Source organism: Biomphalaria glabrata, chromosome 6 (genome assembly GCF_947242115.1).
Source record: "Biomphalaria glabrata chromosome 6, xgBioGlab47.1, whole genome shotgun sequence".
In the NCBI taxonomy this organism is placed as follows: domain Eukaryota; kingdom Metazoa; phylum Mollusca; class Gastropoda; family Planorbidae; genus Biomphalaria; species Biomphalaria glabrata.
This window is the reverse complement of record NC_074716.1, coordinates 29,208,421-29,234,300: the sequence shown is the minus strand read 5'-3', so window position 1 is coordinate 29,234,300 and position 25,880 is coordinate 29,208,421. Positions and strand designations below refer to the sequence as shown.

The 25,880-nt window shown below is 35.6% G+C and overlaps 1 protein-coding gene across 4 annotated transcripts; it reads right to left on the bottom strand.

Moving 5' to 3' along the window:
- Positions 1-2,625: 2,625 nt before the first annotated feature.
- Positions 2,626-22,708, bottom strand: LOC106050586 (ras-related and estrogen-regulated growth inhibitor-like protein). 4 transcript variants are annotated; one of them, XM_056033219.1, is made up of 7 exons: positions 22,581-22,708; positions 21,796-21,874; positions 15,316-15,423; positions 13,699-13,755; positions 7,987-8,063; positions 3,587-3,799; positions 2,626-3,412 (listed from the first exon to the last, which is right to left on the bottom strand). In XM_056033219.1, exons 3-7 carry the CDS (start codon positions 15,362-15,364, stop codon positions 3,176-3,178), a joined length of 633 nt encoding a protein of 210 aa, XP_055889194.1. In that variant the 5' UTR covers positions 15,365-15,423; positions 21,796-21,874; positions 22,581-22,708; the 3' UTR covers positions 2,626-3,175. The 4 variants fall into 4 exon arrangements, with proteins under 4 accessions (XP_055889194.1, XP_055889195.1, XP_055889196.1 ...); XM_056033220.1 differs by lacking the exon at positions 21,796-21,874 and having other exon boundaries at positions 2,626-2,822; positions 3,154-3,412; positions 22,581-22,706; XM_056033221.1 differs by lacking the exon at positions 21,796-21,874 and having other exon boundaries at positions 2,626-2,710; positions 3,154-3,412; positions 22,581-22,706.
- Positions 22,709-25,880: the final 3,172 nt, after the last annotated feature.

Sequence of the window (25,880 nt, the reverse complement as noted above, 5' to 3'; positions counted from 1 at the left end):
AACACAAATTAAAGTTTATAAATCCAAAAAAATAATTTAGTTTAATGGGGGTTTAATCAACGTTGACATCCTCAATTAGGAGAGAAAGAGTTAAAAAGGATTTAAAAGGAGTTAAAAGTTGATTAATAAAAAAAGATATAATTTGCCTCGATCCTATTAACAATAGACTTTTCTAATGATTGTATAGTCTTGTCTTTTATATACTCATAAAATATATTTTATTTTTGTCAAAATCAAAGAAATTAAACACTACTTGTCAAATGACTTATTCTAATTATTTAATTTAAAAGTTTTCATCAGAGAGTTATACTAGCATTACCCACTTGTATAATAGAAAGCTTACATTTTTTCGCGAATTGCGGTGTTCAGCCTTCGAATCTGTCAAAACGGCTTCTCAGCAAGGACCTCTAAGAGATAAAAAGAACTTGTGTACGAAATTCTAAACACACCCGTTCTGAGATCTCTCTATACACACATAACTGCATGCATGAATCTGTCAGTCAGTGGTATATTAAACTTTTGATATATGTTTTGTTAATTACAGACGTTCCTTCAAACTCTAACACAATACCATTCTACACGTATTCAGATAGTAGTGCATGTAAATTAGAGACTTTGACTCCAGTCCTTACTTTTTTTTACTGATTCAGACGAACCATTCCATTTCTGTTGGAACTATGAAATAGTCCTATCGAATAGAATAAGAAAATTCTTTTTTGAAGTAACGTCTGTACTATATAAGAAGAAGAAGAAGAAGAAGAAGAAGAAGAAATGTGACTCGATCTTATAGTATCTTATATTATTTTATTCATAGAATTTGTTTTTTATTTGTAAACTATCACATGTGAAAATTCAAAGTGTGTTTATTTAATAAACTTTTGTATATTTTACTAAAAGGACAAAATAGTAAATATATACCCTTTATTTTTTAGGGGGAAAACGTCAAGTGAAATAGTTTCACCAGGGAAAGTTTTCTTTTAAATTTCTGATCAGAAATAAAGTAAAAATAAATGTAGAAAAAATTAATTAGAACAAAAAATATACCACAGCAATAATAAATATAATTTAAAAATTTGCCGTCGTAGCAAACTCATTTCTAGAATTTCTTTTTTCTTTTAGGTGCGGGCCTCATCTTTCTTTTTGTCCAATCTCTAGTTTAGTAAATACTTTACAGTGTTATGTTGACACAATTAGCATAGCATAATTAAATCAGCCGACATAATTAACTGATTCACGCTAAGTAGTCGACATACAAATGTCAAGTAAACACAGAGTTGTGGCCACTGTCCCACCCCCCTCAGCTTCTGACCGCCAGGTGAGCTCTCTGATAAATTATTGTAACAAAGTCAGACTAAATGTGTCTATGTTTCGTTTCGTTTTTTTCTTTAATTTTTAACAGTGAGGTCACTCTTAAAAAAGAAACAAACCAAGGAAACAAAACAATTTGACCTAAAATACCAAGAATTGTGAATAAAGTCCGTCTACGTGTTTTCTAGCTTTTACTCATTGAAATCTTAGTTGTTTTAAAAACTTGAACTGACTGAAATAGTCTCAGGTTAATGCATTCTAATAACTTAGTACTCTCTAAACTTTGTATTCTGGTCCCCATCTATGACTAAACGCCCATGTTCCCAAGAAATCACATCGGGATTACTAAATTTCTTTTACAAGATTCTGATATTCCTTTAGAAATGACTATTGTTACATCTGGGCTCAAACATGAGGACAGAGTAGGACAGTGGGCAGAGTTTCATCTTGAAACCATCGTGTCGACAGTGCGAAGTACATACCAATTATCATACTGCCTGGCAGCTATCAAATGACATCCTTTCCTTTTAATGACCCATTTTTACAATACCTTTGTTCATAACTTCATGGAACCTGGAACTTCTGGGTGGGGGTGGGGGGTAAAATCTGAACACGGATCTCGAAAACGGCTCTAACAATTTTTCAAGAAATGCGAAAATTGCTTTATATCGTTGGGAAAAGAAGCTCGTTGGACACACTGGTAAAACTCTAGTTTGACTGTCATAATTATTTTACAAAGTAAAAAAAAAAAAGAAATAACTTTAAATTTTGCTAGAGAATGAGAAAATAATTTCCATGAGCTGTGACGTCTTCGGGTATTTCCGCTGAATAAATTAATGCTCAGATCCATTGTGCAGCTCGCCTTCTACGTCACGATCTAAAGACCTATCATGGAATATATCTTCACTAGGATTCTTTCTCTAACATGCATTAGTTAATAAGAGAAATGGTGACTTAAAATATAAATATGATACTGTACTGACCAGAACACAAACTATAGTATGGACCATCTGATTCAACAACTCTGCCTAGCAGCAAAGCAAGCAAACCACTACACCATCCAGATCTCCCCCAAAAATATTTCTGATCAGTAGCGTTTGTAGGCATGCACTTGCTATCCAGTGGTCAGCGGTCACTTGTTATTAATTAATTTCTCCTATATTTCAGTATAATACATTCTTTCAAATCATCATTTTTTTTTCTCCTTAAAAGTTTGGTCTCTAGTGCTGTCTTTATATATGTGATATGTATGCATATTTTGTTGCACATAGTTAGGATATGATTTTTTAAAAACAAAACTGAAAAGAAGTCTGCACACAGATAATTCGATAAAGCTTCTATTTCCAGTTCTTCCCACCGTTTCGTCCCTTTCACTTTTCAGTCATTGTCCTTGCTTAAACACCTTTCAGTCATTGTCCTTGCTTAAACACCTTTCAGACATTGTCCTTGCTTAAACACCTTTCAGTCAGTGTCCTTGCTTAAACACCTTTCAGTCAGTGTCCTTGCTTAAACACCTTTCAGTCATTGTCCTTGCTTAAACACCTTTCAGTCATTGTCCTTGCTTAAACACCTTTCAGTCAGTGTCCTTGCTTAAACACCTTTCAGTCAGTGTCCTTACTTAAACACCTTTCAGTCAGTGTCCTTACTTAAACACCTTTCAGTCAGTGTCCTTACTTAAACACCTTTCAGTCAGTGACTGAAACACCTTTCAGTCAGTGTCCTTACTTAAACACCTTTCAGTCAGTGTCCTTACTTAAACACCTTTCAGTCAGTGTCCTTACTTAAACACCTTTCAGTCAGTGTCCTTACTTAAACACCTTTCAGTCAGTGTCCTTGCTTAAACACCTTTCAGTCAGTGTCCTTGCTTTTAGCTCATTCCTGTTGCCTCATTGTTGTTGGACACGTTTGTCTCTTTCTTTCCAAATATGGCACCAAGCTTCTTGGAGACGTTGTCCAGTGGATTCTTGTTCCGTTTTCTGGAGGATAACCTTGAAGGTTGAGCTAGCTGGACCTCTTTGATTAAGGTATGGAACGCCTGAAGAGTGCCAGCCAAGTCTTCGGCGGCTGAAACTTCGTCATGAATGCAGCCGAGTTCTCTGGACATCTAGGTCATGAAGAGAGAGAGACTTAAGAAATAATGGACATCTAGGTCATGAAGAGAGAAAGACATAAGAAATAATGAATTAGCATTTTTACACTGAAAGGAATTTGTTTACTTGTTGCTAAGTGACATGTCATTCGTTTTCAACAACAAAGAATGTAAACACAAGTCTTCTACCTGTCGACCTTCTTGAACTCCAACCTCGCGCCCAGGGTCAAGGTCAACCTTGTTACCTAACAGAAGCAGCGGCGTGGAAGAAGTCTTCAGTGCGTTGATGGCGCTGGCTAAGGAGGCAGCACGAAGAAACGACTCTCTGCTCAGGACACTGTAGACAACGACATGGGCCCCGGCCCACATTACTTGGTTCTCGTCTACATCTGGAGGTTGACCCTGTAGGAAGGATTGCAGTATAATTTTAATAAAGCATCAATATCAAGAAATTAAAATAAGCAAATTATTTAAAAAAATATTTTTTAAAAAAAGTTTATGTAAAGGGAAGAACGCCACACTTGCAACTAGATCTGTCAATAATGTAGAAGTTATTTTCCTTTTTCGATATCAAACAAATAATTATTTATTGATAATTAATTAACTAATTGTTTAATTTTTAAATCTATTAATGTTTTTTTCTTCGGTACAATAAATAATTGTATAGAGTTTCCAGTTGATCCTATAATGGGTGTGGGAGAAATATAATGTACCATTGTTAAAGGGGACAAAACCCGACATATTCAACCTTATCTATTAATACTGAAGGGTTAATTTTTCTTGTTGATAATTAATAAACAGTAATTAATTGACTAATTGGTTATTTTTTGTTTAATGATCCGTGTCTTGTCTACCTCTATCCCAAAGAATAATTGTGCAAAGTTTCAACTTGATCCGAGAATGGGTGTGGCTGAATTAACATGAACTATCTTTTTATCAGACAGACACGGAGAGTGAGTTGATATAATCTGTGTAAAAATACTTTCTTATATTTAATAGTATTTGTCTATTTTTTTTTTTCTATTTAAAAAAAAAGGCTTATCTAAAGGGAAAAAAAAACTTAAAACTATATCTATCAATAATGTACAAGCTATTTCCATTATTCTATATCAAAACAAATAATTACCGATAATTAATTGACTAATTAGATATTCTTTTTATTAATTCATGTTTTGTTAGGTGCAATAAATAATTTTTAAAGTATAAACTTAGTCGGAGAATGTCTGAAGGAGAAATAGCGTTAACAATTATTCAAGGGGACTAAACCCAAAAAATTTAGCCATGTCTGAGAATACTTAAGTATTAGTTTCCCTTGTTGGTATGAAGCATAATAATCAATTACCGGTAATTAATTGACTAATTGGTTAAATTTTTTATTGATTCATGTCTTGTCTATGCCTATTAATGATTTTGCGAAGTTTCAGCTTGAGAAATAAAGTGTACACACTTTTTACCAAACAGACAGATAGACATAGCGAGTTGGGGTTAGGCTTTGTAAAAATACAGCAAATAGTTAAGAGCGCTCTGTAGATCAAGAACATGCTGAGAAACATTACACCGGATTCCTTGACCTTCACCTATCCCTTAGTCTGTTGAACCCGTTGGGCACCACGCAAGATCTGTTGTTCGTCTTCCTTCATTCCTCTCTGTCTTTTGCCTTGGATAGAATTTCATTCAAAGACAGGTCTCATCATTCTTTTATGTTGACTCGCTTTCTCTGTCTGCCTATTCTTTTTCCTGGTACTGTTCCCTGAAGGAAGACTTTGTGATGTGGCCTTAGTGTTTAAGTTTGCGTCTTTTGACAGTGGTTAGCAGTTCATCCTGTGGTCCAATTACTGTACTAATCCTGTTTCTAAACTATTCATTAGTTGTTTTTTTCAATTGTATTTGAGAATCAAGTACGGGTCACTGTGGGCTTGTTTATCCCAAACGTAAACACTTGTCCAGTCATTTGTAATTAGTGAAGGCACTTGTTTTCACAATGCCGAATGATTTCCCTTTGGTATTCAAAGCAAACAAAGCAAGATGAAAAAAAAATGTGCTAATATTAAGTCAACAGCATGAGTTCAGATCATGCACTAGTGAGACATAGTCATGGGACAGGTTAAAGGGCACTAACAAACACATGACTACGACACCTGTAATGATATTGTAAAGAAACTTCCTAAGAAACTCCGATGGTTTTTCAAATGTGAGTTATTGACATATTTCAATTCTGCGTAAAAAATTGTAATAGTAAGCATTTTACCATTTTTTAAATTTAAATGCATAGAAACATTTATATTTAATAAATTAGGTAGTAAATTCTTGACCCCCCCCCCCCGCAAAAAAACAAACTAAAAAAAAAATAAACAGGGTTCTTTTGAGATTTTGTTATTAGGTTAGGCCATAGTCACTTTTCATCTAAACTCCTTCCTGTCCCATAAAGTAAATGCATCGTGTGTCTGACTGATTCTAACTATTTCTAACAAACTGGTCAGTGTAAGGCTAGCCTAGGCTAAGTGAAGTCGGTCATGACAAGACAACAAGCGATAGTGTCTGTTGTTTTCTGATTGGTCAGGAGAGGATATGCACACTGCCGTTGTTAGTCAAGCATGTAGATCTACTCTTAACATGTATTTTTCTTTCATTGCTTGCAAGATCTAGATCTAACTGTCTATTGTTGCAAGATTGTAAACTTTACTGTATGGTTTTCCGTTATACAGTAAGCCAATAGATTAAATTAGTAGGTTTGTGTGACGTCATATAGACGTCGCATAGAAAAACCCGGTGAAAATCTGACCGTTTTGAATGCGCAGAAAAAATTACGTCAGAAAAACATCAATTACTAAGTTATTATTGAAAATAAAATAAAAAGATTAATATATTCATTTTCTGTAAATCAAAACACATATTACATCAAAAATTGTCAACATTGTCAAAACCATCGGAGTTTCCCTTTAAGGATGTGTAACATTTAGTAATGTGGCTACCATAGACCAATATATATATAGACTGGAAATCGAAAACAAATTCGTATCCGTGATTGATCGATTCACAGACCTATATAAATAGATTTTTATGTACGTAACTTTTTTTCAAGCTGTAAGGGAAGTCGCCCCCAATCTAGGAAAATCGATCTTTTCTGTCTAAGAAAAGTAATGATCTTTAGTTTTCAAAGTTTAGAAATAATGCAATACCATTTTGATGATTTTTTAATAGAATAGGCTATTAATCACAGAACTATATAGTCACGAAAATAAATAAAACAAAGCCATTTCCTGTTAGTTTCCATTGAGATAATGTTTCAAAATCCAAGATCGAAATAATTAACCTCTGTTGATTTTAATAATCTTATGTAAATTTAAATAGATTGATACCTAGATCTTTCTAGATTATGTATCTAAAAATTATTGCAAAATAATAATTATGAGACGAGAGTGCTATTGTTTTCGGTGGTCACTTACTAGATCTAGATCTCAACATTAAATGATATGTTACATAGGTTAGGCTTGAACAAACACTTTACTTCTTATAACTACTTTACAAAATAACGCCTTGTTTCAGCTTTATTAAAATTTTTCACGTCATTTTTTTTTGAAGTGTTACAAAATCTCTAAATTATAATTTCTAAATTATAATTTTATTAAAAATTAAACGGCAATATTTTGTGCCACAAGCACTTAAAACGTAGTTTTATACGTAGTTTTATACGTAAATCCAGCACTGGTAATCAGCTCAACCTAGCATCTTAATAACACACTCATCGTCAGCAACATCCCATTGTCACTAGTGACAACAGAGGAGAAACATGCTTTAAAAAATACAACATTAACGTAAATCCAAAAGGAGTTTCAAAAATCTAAATTAGATACGTGGTAACTAATTGGTATTACATTCAACGCCACTGTTTTGTGTGTGTGTGTGTTGTTGTTTTTTTGTTCGACAATTTATATATGCCTTCTGACTGTCTCATTTGTAAATAATTAACTACAATATGTCACTGTCAAGGGAAGCTAATGCTAATTACACTGTTACATTTATCTTTTCAGTTAAATTTTTTTTTGAATGTTCTCCTGTGTAAATATTTAAAAGTTAATTGCAGTTTTCACACTTCCATTGCTAAATGTTGCAAATTAGGTATCGCTTATTTGAATAAACTAAACATTTACCAATTTTTACGTGTGGGCGTATTAACAGTGAGAGCGGGTAAAATGAAGGAGGCTTATCTTAACTGTAAATATCTTTAGGACTAGGAGGCTGTTGATGACAAAAGGTACATCTCTGTAAAGGTGGATAGCTCAACGCCCTTCAAGAAGATTACATAATATGGATTTGGGGGTGTGGAACAACACTTGCTGCCTTGCTGAACAAAGTCATAGGTAGGGAGCCGTAGGCTCCGTAGCCAAAAGGTAACAATATTCCCTAACGTTTCATTCGATGGCGCGGGCGTGACTGCTATTTAAATCTAAGTGTGTGAGCACACCGACAGTGTGACTCTACAACTGACTCGCAGGGCCTGCCAACGAGTTTGAGAATAATATACTCTCTTTCTCTCTATCACGTTTTTATCTTGTTATTTTTAGGTGTTAGTAACAAAAAGTACATACAGGCCTGTTAATTGTGTCCAGTACTTCTACCCGTGTGGAGACATTGTCAACCTCTATAGTACACTTATACATAGAGTCTGTTTGGTGGAAGATAAAAATACGACAACTTAGTATTTTAAACAGCTGGCTGCCAAATGGAATCACTACAACCACCCGCTCAAAAAGTAGCTTACTTCAAAATACTCAAATAGTACAAAGGAAATATCTTTAGAACATTTAAGGCCTTGACATAATATCAGTGAAGGCATTATAATGTACCTAACATAACATTGGTAAGTAAAGATTTTATGAAAGATTTTTTTTGGGTTGAAAGAAATGTACCCTAGCAACACAATCGATCTCTATAGTAACCAACATATCTTAGTAACCAACAGGGCCGGATTTAGACTCGATATGGTCTTAAGCTTTTTGAGATATGGGACCTATTATATGTCCAAGGATCCTGTGCATGCTAGAGTGTAACAGAGCAACACAGGGGAATACATGGGGAATCCCCGTGTTTAGAAAAAAAAAAGTTATTACACGCTCTTTCTTCTATTATAAAATAATAAAATTACCGGAATTCTGGGCATCTGATTAAAAATAAAAAGATCGATAATATACGCATTTCAGAATATGTGACAATTTACAATCGGACATTTATTTAGTGGGCCCCCAATGAATAGGAGAGAGGGTAAGCTGTAGCTTAGCTAGCCTAGGGTAAATCCAGTACTGGTAATCAGCTCAACCTAGCATCCTAAAAACTCACTAATCGTTAGTAACATCCCATTGTCACAAATAATTTCCTAGACTCAGTATAAAGGTTGAGAGATACACGAGGCAAGAATGGAATTGTGATTTGTTTCGAAGTTTCTATAATTTAAAAAATCTAGATTTAGGTGCTGAAATTACAACAAGTGATATATATTTTTAAAAATCTATATCATTTTTTTTTCAAATAATAGAGTTAACTAAGCAAATATTTTATTAGTCATTGAAAAATACAGAAAAAAAAATTGACTAGTATGGGGATCGAACCTACGATCTCGTTTTTTCGCGCAAGGTTAAAAGGTCATAATACAAAATGTCAAACCTACATACATAGATCTAGATGTAGAGGATGCTCTTGTAGTTTGAACACCCCATCGAATTCTCCTTTTTGAACGGGTCGCTTTTTTTTGTTTGTAATTAATTTTTTTTTATGTTTGGAGCTAAAAACAACGTTTCGGGACTGCGCATGTCCAATTTTAGATAAGTTCCGGTAATTTTGTTCCGTTTTTCCAAAGCAGGTGGCAGTTATTTAGATTCGCGGTAACCATGTATGTAAAGCTGTTGTTATAACCTCCCCCGGCAATTCATACCCATATAAGGGATGAAGGCTATATTATGAGCCTGTTTGATCGTAGGCTGATGGGCATATCAAAATAAGCTTTCAAACATCTTTAGAAAGACATTCCAATCACATTTATACCGTTAGCTGTTAAATAAAATTTAAAAAGGGGGTGTCCAAACAAATAATAATGAATTCAGCTCATTCTCCTTTTTGAACACAGCAAAATCGTATTATGAAATATTATTGGGATTAATAAATCTATGATTTTTTCAATGAATAAACATGACCTAGATAGAGATATCAAGAATATATAACTTATGAATGAAAGAAAAAGTGTGGGCTGCTAATTTGAAGCCAGAGACCATGCCCACTGCATGTGATCACGCAAGATAAGCTGGCGGTGAGGAGAGGTATACAATCAGCGAGTAGTGTCACAAACTATCCAACAGGCAGTGGAGGGAAGGGGGAGAGAGTCATGAAAAGAATTATAAGCATCTATGGGAGGGAGGGGATGTTAAGGTTTCATAAAACGAACATCCAAATTATGAAAACAAGAAGAGGGTCCTTGGATGGGAGTTAAAAGAAAGACAGAGAGAAAAACAAGTAGCCTAGTAGAAAATATCATGTTTATTAAATTAAAATAATTAATGTATAGCTCTATAATCTATATAAATTTAGTTCTGTCTGTTTCTACACATAGATTATATAGGTATTTAAATAAATAAACTATATACGATATATATATCTATATATATATATATTGTTATAAACCTGGTGGTGGCACAGATGGGGGTAGTGGTGTGAGTGTAGTCAGCCGACGCAAATCGCCCCAGGCCAGCGCTAGACGAGCGGTCAACCGTGACGAGTTACGATGGTCAGCCGAGTCGAGTGTCAACACGGCGGTTCGGGAAGGATCGACGGCGGTTCGTGAACAGAGCTCAGGAGCGTCACGAGAGTTGTAGTCATCTGACCACCTGGAAACGTCGAGCGGCGTTCTGTCCGGTTCGAGAAGGCCAGTAGGGACCCTATATAAGAGCGGAGGTATCGCAGTCAAGACGGTCGAGAAAAGGGGCTCATTACAGCAAGGTTCACGAGAGACGGTTCACGGCAGGGGTTCAGAGCCCGGTTCACTACAGTCCGGTCGACTACAGCACAGTTCAGCGGTGTGGTTCTGTACGGAGCATTACGACGGTTCAGTGCGGAGTACTGTCAAGTACAGTTGAGACGGCTGGCGTCTTGATCTTGGTCTGCGATCGAGTCCGACACAACGAGCCTAGTGTGTGAAGTCAGTCCTGAACTGTTGAACCCAGTGCAAGCCCGGAACGAGACGGAGAGGCCAGTGCAAGAGTTGATACTGCGGAACGGTGTTATCGGAGAGATATTTGTACAGTGTACGTGTTGCCAATTGTACAGTATTGGCTGTTATTTATTCAACTATTAAAGTGTTACGTTGCTTTGGAGCCCTGAGTTGTCAAGTTCTTTAAGTTGGTGGTGTATGGTGCAGTTTGCAGAGAGCCTGGATAGTGAGATTCGTAACAATATATATATATATATATATATATATATATATATATATATATATATATATATTTATAGAGAGAGAGAGAGAGAGAGAGAGAGAGAGTGTATATGAGGAAATAGACTATAAATACATATTGCAAAAGTGAATCTACTTCTTTTACTACAATCTAAATAATTTTTAAGTAACACAGATATAATTTATTAGCAATTACATAGTGGTGTTCAACACCGGTGCTCACTGTTCAAATAAAGGAGAAAGCCCAAAAACTGCGTTCAAAATAGGAGCATGAGGTGACCTAATTTATTTTAAAATAAAATCTTGACTATGGGTGGTAATACAAAGGAACACAGCTATTTTTATAGTCCTTTAGTTGCAGAATAAGAATCTGCTTTCAGTTTTTTTGTAAGTTAAACCTTCACCAAATAAAAAAATAACATAAAAAATTGACCTAGTTCCCGAAAGTCGGTGTTCAGTTATAAGAATCTACCATATATGTAACATCTCATTGGATAGAAAATAGAATAACCGCTTTTTTTTTTTTGGTTTTGTTTTGTTATACATCTGTCCATACAACGAATGTTTTAGAAATTAATTCAATAATTAATGAAGTGATCTTTCTAGAATTTGAATAAAATTTCACGTAGCAAGATTAAATGTGCAAACTTCAGCTCGACAAAGAAAAGTTGTGAAGTTAGTCTAAATTTGGACTAACTGTAAACTAATAGGTCGAAAGTAGGAACTGAAACAAAAAATTACAATGAGTTCTAGCTCTTATTCGTTTCTAGTGATGTATAACGCGTAGAGGAGCTAAATAAAGTGAACCGAAATGCTATTTAACATCGGTCTCACTAGAGGTGGCCGCCATCATTATCATTCAATTTTTGTTTTGAGTTCCTCATGGGTACGGGTAGGATAAATTTTAGTTCAAGGAATGTTTCTAGTTTATTAGATAGAAAAATAAAAGTTTTTAGTTTTTTTGATAAATAGACATTTATTGCATTCAATCGTCGTACTAGACGAAGTATTGCCATTGTTTATGTATTTGTTTTTCAAACTAATTATAAAGTTGAAATCATCTTTTGATGGCTGGAAGTGAAATGTCTTTTTTATATTTCGTATTAAGGTTACATTGCTTGGTGTTGATATATTTGGTATGTTAAGGCAAACAAAAGAGGCCTAAGGCCCAAGGATTCCTATGATGATAAAGCTAAAATTGAATAGCGCAAATTCTGAGGTTTCCTTTTTTTTTTTTTTTTTTTTTTTAAAAAAAAAGGTTATTTCTCAGCTCATTTGCACATTTTTTTCACATCTGATCTGATATAGTCGATGCCGCGGGGGATCTATTTAAGTTTTCTGTACGCCCTTCCTGTACTCTACTAGGGCTTGCCTTCTAACATTCAATCTTAATAACAACGTAACACAGTCCACACGCTTTGCATTCCGACAAGGCATTGGAAATAATGAATAAATATATAAATAACAATCGAAAATCTATTTAACACGTCGAGGTGTCAAGAACAGTTAGGAATTAAAAAAAAACAAACTTTTTTTGCTTTTAAAAACATTTGGCTCGTGAACATAATTGGTATGAACTATGTTGAAGGGAAGGAAAAGCTGAACGTGGGGCCTGAACATTGTGAACTTGTAACAAATCATTCAAAAAGACAATGTGAACTTGTAACAAATCATTCAAAAAGACAATGTAAACTTGTAACAAATCATTCAAAAAGACAATATGAACTTGTAACAAATCATTCAAAAAGACAATGTGAACTTGTAACAAATCATTCAAAAAGACAATGTGAACTTGTAACAAATCATTCAAAAAGACATTGTGAATTTGTAACAGATCATTCAGAAAGACAATGTGAACTTGTAACAAATCTTTCAAAAAGACATTGTGAATTTGTAACAGATCATTCAGAAAGCTAGAAGACGTTTTTTACATCTCAAGTCTCAGGCGTACACAAACAATACATAGTCTAAACAAATAGGATAACTAGGCCGTGATAGATCTATTTCTGTGACTACTGGCATTAGGGAACAAGTTTGTTTCAAACAACTGACAAAAAAAAAAAGATACATTTTGAAACAACGAAAAATTAAAAAAATGGATCAACAAACATTATTGTGTTGTGTCTGCTCTGTATCCCCGACATAACTTGATAGGGTTTGGAGGGAGTATAACTCTAAATACCGTTGGGTTATTTAGTTTCTACTTTTAGATTTGAATGAATATAAATGCCTTCACCTAATCATGGGCGTAGTCAGGAGGTGGGGTTCAACCCCCCCCCCTCCGTAAATGAAATCCCCCCCTGGTCGGAATTTAGGGACTGATTTTTTACTTTGATCTTCTTTATTTTAGATGAGATTTTAATAGTAAACCATCACTTGCCCCAGTGTAGCCAAGGGGGTTTTGAGTTTAACCCCCCTACTAAGGGGTTTTGCAGTTAAACCCCTCTCTTCTATAAAACAAAATAAAAAAAAATGCAAACGACAATCACATAAAACATCCATTGGCTTCACCCCACCTCGTACACGTCTGTGTAATGTTCAGACGCAAATTATAACAGAAACATTAGGAGAAACATAACTGTACTTGTTGATTGTTGATCGAGTTCTTACAATGATCTAACCAAAACCCAAGAAGGTCTAGCTTCACGTGTAATTAATTATTGACACAATCTCTAAATCAAACAGTAATAAGAAAAAGCCCAGTTTTATCCTCCACCCCCTCTCTTCTTCAATAGGACAAAAGCCTGGGGTGGGGTGGGACAGATATGATTCCGTTCACACCCACGTCACGTGATATACCTTATGTGTTAGTTTTCGAGCCCTGATGACGAGCAACAAACGTTAGCTATTAAACTTTCCTCACCTGTGGAAGAGCTATACTCGCCAATGTAACGTCTTGTCAGCAGCCTGACGGTCAGTGCTGTGGATGATCAGGGGAGGGAAACAACATGAAAAAATAAACGTGTTAAAAGAAAAGGGGGCATAATCGACTCAAATAATTGATTTTGAAACTCCTGGTAGTAATAAGGGAACTAAAATATTAGTGATGGATTTAGACCACACCATCTGGGAACAAAAATATCTGTGTTAGATGGATTTAGACCACACCATCTGGGAACAAAAAATATCTGTGTTAGATGGATTTAGACCACACCAACTGGGAACAAAAAATATCTGTGTTAGATGGATTTAGACTACACCATCTGGGAACAAAAATATATGTGTTAGATGGATTTAGACCACACCAAGTGGGAACAAAAAATATGTGTGTTAGATGGATTTAGACCACACCAAGTGGGAACAAAAAATATGTGTGTTAGATGGATTCAGACCACACCAAGTGGGAACAATATGCATTTACGTTAGATTATACCTTCTGGAAATGTGACCCAAAGTACATAGAAATGACCGAGAGGCCTAGGGCTATGCGCTTTGGAGTTTAGCTTCCCCACATATAATACTTTAACTAGTGTAAATAATAAATTGAGAGTACATATCAAGCCACAATCTTTAGTACTAATAAAAAGTTGTCTTAAAAAAATACAAACTACAACAGAAACATTTAGAAAATAAGTACAAACAAAATATACAGCAAAAAAAAATTAGGGGAGAGAGGGAATAGAGAGAGAGAGGATTAGGAGAGGAGAGTGAGAGAAAAAGAGAGAGAGAGAAAAGGGAGAGAAAAAGAAAAGGGAAAGAGAAACAGAGAAAGAGAGAGAGAAACAGAGAGAGTGAGAAAGAGAAAAGTTTTATGTACGTTGTGTGTGTGTATGTGTGTGTGGTCGGGATGGCTGCCTGGTCGTGAGGTTTGCGCGCTGGACTGTCGTTCGGATTTATCGATGGTCGAGGGTTCAAATCCTGCCCGCTCCCATCCCCCGTCGTCCTGCGGGAGGTTTGGACTAGGAAGTAAACTATCTTCAACTCTGAAGGAACATCCGAAACATGTAAAAAAAACAAACAAACATGAATTGATGTTGATGTAGCCATGAGTCAAAACTATGACGGATAATTGGCTTGTATTGACTGAACAAATTCTGATGCAACCAGAGCTGTAAGTCCATCAGAGATGTACTTATAAATAGGGGAGGGCAAGTTGACAGACGAGTGACAGTGAGAAATGTAGTTGTAAGAGTGAGTTGTTATTTTGTTAAAAAGTTGGTCAAGTTACTATTTCACTTGTAGTTTCATTTACTTGCTCTAGCAATTAGTCTGTCTGGAGTTTCAACCCAACAGCCGTGTAGGAAAGGAAGTGTTTGCTTGTTGTTCTGGCCAAAGAAAGAAAAGTCATTGTCCAGTAAAGCAAAGTCATTGTCCAGTAAATCAAAGTCATTGTCTAGAAATGCAAAGTCATTGTCTAGTAATGCAAAGCCATTGTCCAGTAATGCAAAGTCATTGTCCAGTAAAGCAAAGTCATTGTCCAGTAATGCAAAGTCATTGTCCAGTAAAGCAAAGTCTTGTAAGAAAATCGAAATGCTTTTACCTGTTTTGCCAACTTTGGAATCTCCCACGACAAGAATCCGAATAGCCATGAGGCTTCAGGGTCTCTCAAATACACGCTGACAGTAATGATATTTGATTTTTTTTTAAACTGCAAAATGAATACAGTAAATTTAGGATTTAGATGGCATTATTGAAAAGAAACAATTAACAAGTTTACACATCGCTAAACGTAAAAAAACCGACTTATTAAGCAAAGTTATAAATCATTCAATCATAACCTTAATTATAAAACTGTATAAAAGCAAGTAGGAAGAAAGAACTAATACGTCTCTATGTAAGTACACATCTGTACATGGCTTGGTTACTTCCAAGTTTCATTTCAATATGGAATACCAAGTACATTATAACAAGTAGCATTAACAAGTTTGTCAAAAGATGGCTTTTTTTGTAAGGGTGATTACTTGGCTCTTAATTATGCAGTAGTCTAGACTAGTTCTATGGTATAGAAGATTCTAGTTTGGTGATACACCTAAAGATCAAGACTTCAAGACAATGCGCAAAATGTTCATGGGCATCTATTTAACCCTGAATACATGCGGGAGTACCTGCTGACCTATAGTGTTCAAGATAGAGAGTGTCTAGACCTCCAGACCAAATTTAATTATTATATTATTATATTTTGAAAAATACATTTCTCCAGACATAAACTGTCGAATTTAAAGGAAAATCTAGAACCGTTTTCGAGATCCACTCACATAGGTTTTTGTTTTGTTTTTTGACAAATGTTCAAGTTGATTCGAGGAATTATAAGAAGGTTTAAGGACGAGATCAAGTCTTATTGGAACATAACATGTCTCTGGTTTAGAAGACATTGGATCTGAAGTTGTACAACTTATTACTCAGAACTAGATTAGAGTCAAGTAGATTGCTTAGCTTGACCTTAAGGCATCATTCATGTACATTCTATAGGTCACATGTAGACATCATTCATGTACATTCTATAGGTCACATGTAGACATGATTCATGTACATTCTATATGTCACATGTAGACATCATTCATGTACATTCTATAGGTCACGTGTAGACATCATTCATGTACATTCTATAGGTCACGTGTAGACATCATTCATGTACATTCTATAGGTCACGTGTAGACATCATTCATGTACATTCTATAGGTCACGTGTAGACATGATTCATGTACATTCTATAGGTCACGTGTAGACATCATTCATGTACATTTTATAGGTCACGTGTAGACATCATTCATGTACATTCTATAGGTCACGTGTAGACATGATTCATGTACATTCTATAGGTCACGTGTAGACATCATTCATGTACATTCTATAGGTCACGTGTAGACATCATTCGTGTACATTCTATAGGTCACGTGTAGACATGATTCGTGTACATTCTATAGGTCACGTGTAGACATGATTCATGTACATTCTATAGGTCACGTGTAGACATCATTCATGTACATTCTATAGGTCACGTGTAGACATGATTCATGTACATTCTATAGGTCACGTGTAGACATCATTCATGTACATTCTATAGGTCACGTGTAGACATCATTCGTGTACATTCTATAGGTCACGTGTAGACATGATTCGTGTACATTCTATAGGTCACGTGTAGACATGATTCATGTACATTCTATAGGTCACGTGTAGACATCATTCATGTACATTCTATAGGTCACGTGTAGACATGATTCATGTACATTCTATAGGTCACGTGTAGACATCATTCATGTACATTCTATAGGTCACGTGTAGACATCATTCATGTACATTCTATAGGTCACGTGTAGACATCATTCATGTACATTCTATAGGTCACGTGTAGACATCATTCATGTACATTTTATAGGTCACGTGTAGACATGATTCATGTACATTCTATAGGTCACGTGTAGACATGATTCATGTACATTCTATAGGTCACGTGTAGACATCATTCATGTACATTCTATAGGTCACGTGTAGACATGATTCATGTACATTCTATAGGTCACGTGTAGACATCATTCATGTACATTCTATAGGTCACGTGTAGACATGATTCATGTACATTCTATAGGTCACGTGTAGACATCATTCATGTACATTCTATAGGTCACGTGTAGACATCATTCGTGTACATTCTATAGGTCACGTGTAGACATGATTCGTGTACATTCTATAGGTCACGTGTAGACATGATTCATGTACATTCTATAGGTCACGTGTAGACATCATTCATGTACATTCTATAGGTCACGTGTAGACATCATTCATGTACATTCTATAGGTCACGTGTAGACATCATTCATGTACATTCTGTAAGTCACGTGTAGGCATCATTCACGTACATTTGGTGTTTCAATTGATTTGAAATGCGTCTCATGTGCACAACTTGGACGGGGACATCTTGACTTGACACACATGCCCTCGACATCTCGACGATAACAATCAGATATAAAAGTTAAAAGAAAGTGTAGGCTATATGTGAGCGAGGGATGGGTTGCCAGGTAAATCCTGTTCAGTCTAAATATCCAGTTTGTATAATTATACGTTTGACATATGAATTCGAGTAGAATTAAAAGCATGTTATTTTCCGTTGTTAGAAAAAGATGCGAAGAAATACTTACCTTAACTTTTTGATTACAACATGTATGATGTTTAAGTGTGTGCTGGTATGGATGTGCTGTAACGTTGTTGTGTTGTCATGTGTAATATTACCGTTTCCCTATCAACACACAATCACTGAATTTATTTGTATGTAAACAGCGTTCTATGAGCTTTTCTCACCCAGCTAAACACAATCATTCTAAGAGAGACAATCACAATTTCACACTGGAATAATGTTAGTGGTAAAAGGGACACCATTCTCTGAAGTTAAATCTTAATCTACGTCTGCTGTTAGGTTCACATTTCACAAGACTCAGACATTGACACGCGACCTTTAACTAGACTACTGGGAGACAACGGCATTTCCTGTGATTTTTATGACAATAATGTGGGTCACAGCTGGGTCTCCGTAGTCTCATGATGCACTGTACATTTGATAGATCCTCGGGCTGTAAGACATTCGCCTTTATACATGAAAATTTTCATATTAGATCTCTTGTTATCAAAGTAAATTAATATTCCAGATTTTTTTATGTGAAGACTAAAGTCAAACTATTTTTACAGGTAAAAACTGGTCCTTATAAGTGATAGGATCATTACGTATTTTGTCTGTTTGTCGTATCATAGCGCAAAAAAGAATATGCGCCTCTTTCTTTCTAGTGTTGTAAAACTATGGTAAGCAACTCGAAAAAAGGGGGTCAGAAACAATGATGTTTATTTGCAGTGATTGTAGGACGCTGCAGCACACATAAACAGCAGTCTCTTCTTGTCGCGCTGTTCTCCTCCAAGGAACTGTTGTTATCCAAAAACACCAGGAATGTTTTCCACTGCTCAGGAGCAACCTTCCACTGCTTCACAACTGCTTAACAACCCCACAGAAAGCAGACCTCTACTGGTCTCTCCCCTTTCCACTGGCCTGTCCACTTTCGATGATCTCTTGTCGTCTTGCTGCTGGAGATAGTTGAACCAGGGCAGGATTTAGGGGAGGGTTGGCGGGGCTACAGTCCAGGAGCCTCCTCAAGAAATGTGGGCCCCCACGATAAAAAAACAACAACATATTTCGACGGGTTGGCAGCCTTACGTTTTTTAAAAACAACATTTTTTTTGCAATACTTTAAATGTTACAGTTGCAGTTCCGCAAGGTTGCCATTGCCGAAGTGGTAATGGATAGAATTAGAAGCACTCCATTAGCTATAAAATACTTCCTAATGGCATGCGTATAAAATAGTCTTGATAACTAGTCCAGCTCCTGGTCTTCACGTGTGGCTCAGTTTTTGAGTCCGGCGGAACTGTTTTCACTAACAGGAGAAAGGGCTAAGGCGAGTAACCAGTAAGCTTCGGGCTTCCAGCTCCGATTTCTTTAATATGGTTTCTATCATTGGTGCATGAGTTTTAGGAATTGTTTAACATGTTGAAGATTAATTGGTGTGTGTGTGTGTGTGTGTACTAGAGATAGAGACGTGTGGTAGTAAGTGGTAGATCAATAGGTTTGTAGAGTTTCATTGTAGTACAGTTTCAAATCTACCGGTTCAACAAAATCTCCGCCTAATAACTTATTGAAGTTTGGACTCCTAATACATTATCTTCCGTTATTTGTACTGAAGATCTTCTCACTACGTGTTCAATGTGTTAATGTGTGGGTCATAGAGATTTGTTCCGAATCAAGAGGAGAATAAACTAAGCTTATAGAGGGTTTCAAATAAATTCTGACATTATAAATGTTTGATCCCCTTTATGTTAGCCACTCACTAATAGCTACACTAAAAAATACCATAACAAATTTGAAATGACTAAAATACATATAACGTAGGCTAAACAGATGTAGTGCTTTTTTTTCAGCAAATTCATTCCTTGAAGTGTGAACATACAACAAGCAAGGAAAATATAAAAATACTTTAATTTTAAACAAATCTTTTTTCGATATCAATTCAGATAATTAATTGCCACAAATTCATTGACATTTTATTTTAAATTGATTCATGTTTTGTTACCTACAATACACTCATATGTAAAGCTTGAACACTTGATTCGAGAATGGGTATGGGTGAAATAACGTGTACAAATATTGTACTAGACAGACAGACAGACAGACAAACAGAGTAGATAGAAGTGATGTAATTGTAATTATGACACACGATGAAAAACCAAATCGTGAAGTACAGCCATGAGTTTGAAAGTATACTATAGGTCTTTGATTCACTAAAAATGCAAGACTGTTGTCATTAACATGATAATTAATAACTCTACTAACACCAAGTTTTGGGAGAGAGTGTGGCTGTCGAATGGCTTTTAAAATGTGCAATGTGTGCGAAATAGAATTCACATCACCTTTGTGAACGCGTGTGAGCGCGTTTTTTTTTGTGGGTGTGCGGGTGAGTGAAAATGTTTGTCTAGGCACTAAAGTTTGTGTAGACAATAAGTACGTTCAGTGCCAGTAAGAAACAAAATAGAAAAAAATAATACTTAAAACAACAACAAAGCTTATGTTCAGTGTATCAATTAGTTTGCATCAGTCATGTCATTAAATATGTAATAAGCCTCAGATGACAATCTATAAAGGGGACTAATTCAGCTTATACCACCACTTCAATCAAGTACTATTTCTTTTCCTTTTTTGAGATACCAAACGAAGTAATTTATTACCAATAGTTAATTAACTAATTGGTTAGGTTTTTAATTGATGCTTGTGTTGTCAAGTAAAAGAAATAATAGTGCAAAATTTCAGCTTGATCCAAGACTGGTTGTCGGAGAAATAACGTGTACAAACTTTTGACCAGACAGAAAGACAGACAAACAGACTGAAAGAGTGAGTTGATATAAGCTTGTGAAAAAATGATAAGTCAAGTTTTTTTTTATTGACAGCCTCCGTAATGAACAGATGTTCGTATATTCAATTTGCTTCAAAAGAAACCTGATACTGAACATTCTCTTTCAGATCTGTGCTTTTGTATTTTGTGGTGTCGGAGAGATAATGTGTACACATTTTTGGCCAGACAGACAGACACAGACAGATAGACAGAATGAGTTGATATTAGCTTTGTAAAAACTAAATGTGCGTTAAGAGTGAGTGACGTCTCAGAAAGAGGGAGCTGGAAGAGGGCTAGGTAATGGAAGAAATAATTAAAGTCGTATATATTGAGTATAACTTTTGGAGACTTCAATGATACGTACTTTATGTTGTGAAATATTGTAACAAGTAACTAGTGTTAAGTGCGCGATAATTGTGGCTGCTCATGGGGACCATTCATCCAGCAGCTGACACCCAACACTTGGTGGCCTGGTTTATTTTATAGTCGTAACTATCGGATGGTGGAATAGAGGATCTCCAACAACACCATCATCAAAGTGACTGTTAATAAGAGGGTTAATCTTAGACCTGCATGGTTTGAACACATCAAAAAACTAGACCTTTCATCTAGGGCCAATTGTAGCCTACGTGTCTGTTACTTGTATTGAAGGGGAGAAACTCGTGGGACCAATTAGCTGTGAGTGTTAGTATTGTATGCTATTGATGCAGCCTTGTTGAATGTGTGTGTGTGAATTTTGTCTGCATTTTCATTTCACACGTACATCTCCGTAAATTATTAAATGCTAACTGTAAACCTAGTTTTGAATCGTTTGGTTTGGTCAGCGTTTTACTGAATCTAAATGCAGGGCCGGATTTAAGTATGTGGAGACATGTGGCAGAATGTTTTCGGAGGCCACTACACTTTTTCAACAGTTTTAATACAAATCCACTTATTGATAAAAAAAAACTAACATCTAAAAGCATGTCAAATTTTAAAAGAAGGAGATTACTTGTAAATTTAATTAGGCTTAATTTTTCTTCATTTAAAAAAATTACGTGATTGAATATGCAAATTTTAGTAACAAAAAAAGTAAATTTGTAGGAGTTACTCACTGTAGTAAATCTGGTGCTACGTTTGTGTACTAAGAGCACATTATAAGCGGACACTTTTGAACCACGACAATGTTGCCAACTGTAAGATTTAAAGTATTGTTGGTAAAAAAATGCGAAGATAATGTATAAATACCCCCCCCCCTCCCCCCGTAAAGTTGATGATCCATCGAAATGTGGATTTTGTTCTGTATTGTAGGGGCGCCTTTTCTTATGGAGTCCCCTGGCTATATAGTAAAATTCACGTCATATTATTTTAGTTTTATAGATAAATTCAATTCACGTTTACTTTGTTATACAATGTATTCACATTTATCTGAGATGAATGTCTATTTTTTTAATGTTATGCTAAACTTAAGCATTCGTTTACTGCAATGGTTTGTTTAATCTTTTGTCTTTTCTTAAACAGATCATAATATTTCCTATTTTAATTTTATCTGTAAGCTCATAAGTAGTTATTATATTACTTAGTGTGTATCTGCGTGTAAACGTGCAATGAAAGAATTCATGGATATATCGATTCAAAACTTTGTTGTTGGTTATTATTGAAAACTAAAATAATCATCGTCCAAATTTACGATGAAATTATAGACTTATTACGCTTACGTAAAACTTGATTTAAGTCAGACATAAATTCGTGATCCCGACAATAGCTTTAGACATACACAGACCTACAACTGGATTAACTGCGAACATTTTACGTACAGTATCATCATTTCTATACCATGACTACGTAGTAACTATTAGTCTATTAGCTTAAATATTTTACAGTTGCTTATATTACTTACAAGTTACATAGATCTAATGCAACATCTTCACAACTGTACTTTAGATTTTACGTCTGACTATTGTTTTTCTTTTAAAAAAATATAGGGCATGTTATGGAGTGTCATAAGCATTCATGTGAATCAAAACTTAGAGGCCAAATATAAAACCAAGGTTTATCCAGAATCGATTCCATGCTTCGTTGATTTCGAGGAGTGCAGCCTTTTTGTCTATGAATAGATTACGTCAGTGACTGCCACTGTTACAATCAGACGTGGTCTCGTTTAGCCAGCTTGTCACGTGGTAACACAGGTATCACTTTTAAGGTGAAGGTGACTGGGTTGGAGCATTCTACCGTCACACATGAGTAGCTTTTGATAAACATCTTTTTTTTTAAATTTAGTTTGCACAAGAGTGAATGTTGTGTTATTTTTCTGTCCCTTTGTGTTCAAAAGATCGATGGCCTAATCTTTATAAGAAATATATTCTCTCTGTACCACAAATAAATATAGGCCTATGCAGATACACGAAAGGTCTTACTTTGACTAATGGTTGGTGAAGACTTCTTGGAGTATCGCGTGCCGCCTCACTTGGAGGAAGAAGAATTACTAGCTTGGGTCAGGGGTTCTCAACCTGTGGGTCGCGACCCCCTTGGGGGTCGATTGACGATTTGCCAGGGGTCGCCAAAGACCATTGAAAAAATGGATTGTTTTTGTCTACTCTTCTATTGCCGTGTGTGTATGCGGGGGAGGGGGTCGCGGCAGACTGGAGGATTGTAAAAAGGAGTCGCCGAGAACAAAAGGTTGAGAACCGCTGGGTTAAGTGGACGGCATAGATGGTCTGGCTAGGACAGAAGAACAATTAGCTGGCTTGGTGATGCGACAAGACTTCCGTAGCATATGGTATGCTAATCAATGGCGAAAAAACCCCACACAAATTATGAACAATAGACCATAGGTCTTTAAGGGGACATCAGTATTGGAGACGAGAAGATGACATGTGTCAGATGTTGTTGTTGTTTTTTTAAATACCTTGGAGCTATCGTTTATGATGAAGGAATAAAAAGCTGAACTACTGGCCAGAATTGCACAGTCCAAAGGAGCATTTGCAAAATTCAAAAACAATCTGGATAGACAAAGGTATAATCATCGACACTAAAATCAGACTGATACGCTCCTTGGTCATATTGCGAACTGCACACCGGGCATTGATCAGAATGCCTATATAGCCAATCCGCCCCTGACAGAAGAGCTGGTTCTGTATTAGCATTTGGTGGGAATGTTCGTGTTTGCATCTATTTTGTTATTATAACGCTAAGGCGGCGGGCAATTGTAGTCAAACTGAATGTCCATTGGTAGGGATTAATAAACAAAAAATTATCCTATCTTTTCTTATGAGGTTAGGGCTATTCAGTAGGACTGAAGAGCTTGGGCAGGTACATTCTAATTAAACAATATTCCTTCTGTCACATAGAATTATTTGTCAGTTTTAAGCATAAAATATTTACACGCTCCTTATATAGGGTCTCTGGAGACCATCTTTTGTGGATGATCACATGCCATGACCGTTACAAAAATGTACTTCACAAATTGATATTTAAATGGAGATTAAGTATTGTAAGTAAAGCATTTCTCGTTACATTTGTTTGAAGGTTTTAGTTCTTTAACTTGGTCTCCTGGTTCAAAGAATTGGAGACTAACTCGAAGTACGACATGAAGACTTGCGAGACCGACATGTTGGACAAAAACAGTTTGTGTCAGCTTGAACACATCTAGATCTAATCGTTTGTTGTTGTTGTTTTTCAAAAGCAGTGCATCTGAACTTGTTTACGGTCTTGAAACATGGGATGGGCTTGAGGTAGTTAGTGTGTAGGTGGGTCTCTTTTCATCCATCTGTACAGCGTAAAAACAACATCAAAGGATGTAAAGTATTTGCAAGTTGGTCAATTTTAAAGAGGAGTTTTATACTCTTCATCAAACTCCATTGGATTGACTGCTTGAGAGAAGCTCCTAAACATCAACCATGTTGTTGTGCGTAATGTGTTTGTATCACCTGTAATGTGTTTGTATCACCTGTAATGTGTTTGTATCACCTGTGTCATCTTTTGATCTAAAGTAATTGATTCTACTTTGAGGCTCTCAAAATATGAGTATTCACATTTAAATTACTCACTCTACTATCTAGCGTATAGGGCTATATTTTATGTATTTTAGTATAGGTAGTTCAAAGACAATACACATCATATAGCTATTGGAACTTACACTATCTTAAGTATATTATAAAGATTTTCTTCTTTGTTATTCTGAATATCCAAGTCAAGGACTGAGCCTCGTTCTGGAATTTGTTTTCGTAATTTATAATATCGCTATAGATCTCTGTTTCCTCCATATACACGACCTAGTAATAAACATTGTTATGGCTCAAAACAGGTATGTTTGTTACGACTACGATTCTAAAGGGTTACCTTTATGACCTTAATGTTTTTGCACTTGGCGGCTTTAAGAGAAATTCCTTTCCATCTTGCAAACTGTTACTCACAAAATGTCGTTGATTCATCTTTTCATTGCTGCCCAGACTTGGTGGTACATGAATGGAAGATGATTCGGAAACGTCCTTTGTCCTGTTCTTCAGCTTTGTCTTCAGTTTGCCAAGACAAAACATTTGGATATAGACGACAGAAATACATGTTGTTGTTTTCTTTCTAAAAACACGATCTGTTTTGACTCTTTTCTTTTGGTTTTAAACTGACTTTAAAATAATAACAGTCAAAAAAAACAAATGAAAAAACAAAACAACAACAAATGCCTACATGAACTTAATGACCTCATTAAAAAGTAGAGAAAAAGGGTATTGGATTTGTTTCGTTAGAGTTACAGTGAAAGTCATACTCACCCTTTTTGTGTTTATTTTCTACTACTTAGTGCGTTTTAGTTTACAAGTAGTTAATGTTTTAAAAATACTTTGTGCACTGCTATATGCGACCGCTGATATATTTTAGTCACTCTATTTTTGTAGAAGGAAAATCATTTGTGAAAATAATAATTAAGACAATGCCATTTACCAAATGCTTTTTTTTATTGATTAATATACATACAGTCTTTGATATTATATCTAAACGAGCCTTTAAATAATTTGTATGACTCTTCCTATCGATTCTACTGAAGCAAATGGTAGTAGTTTTATTTCCGACAGTTCTTAGTGTACTTTGGTACAAGCCATTTTTTTTTTAAAGTTGTTTGTACCTGAATTTCAACCCGAGCTTTCCGGGTGGAAAACCGACTAGTTAGCCACTGAGCTATCCAATTAGTTATAAAAATTTTTTT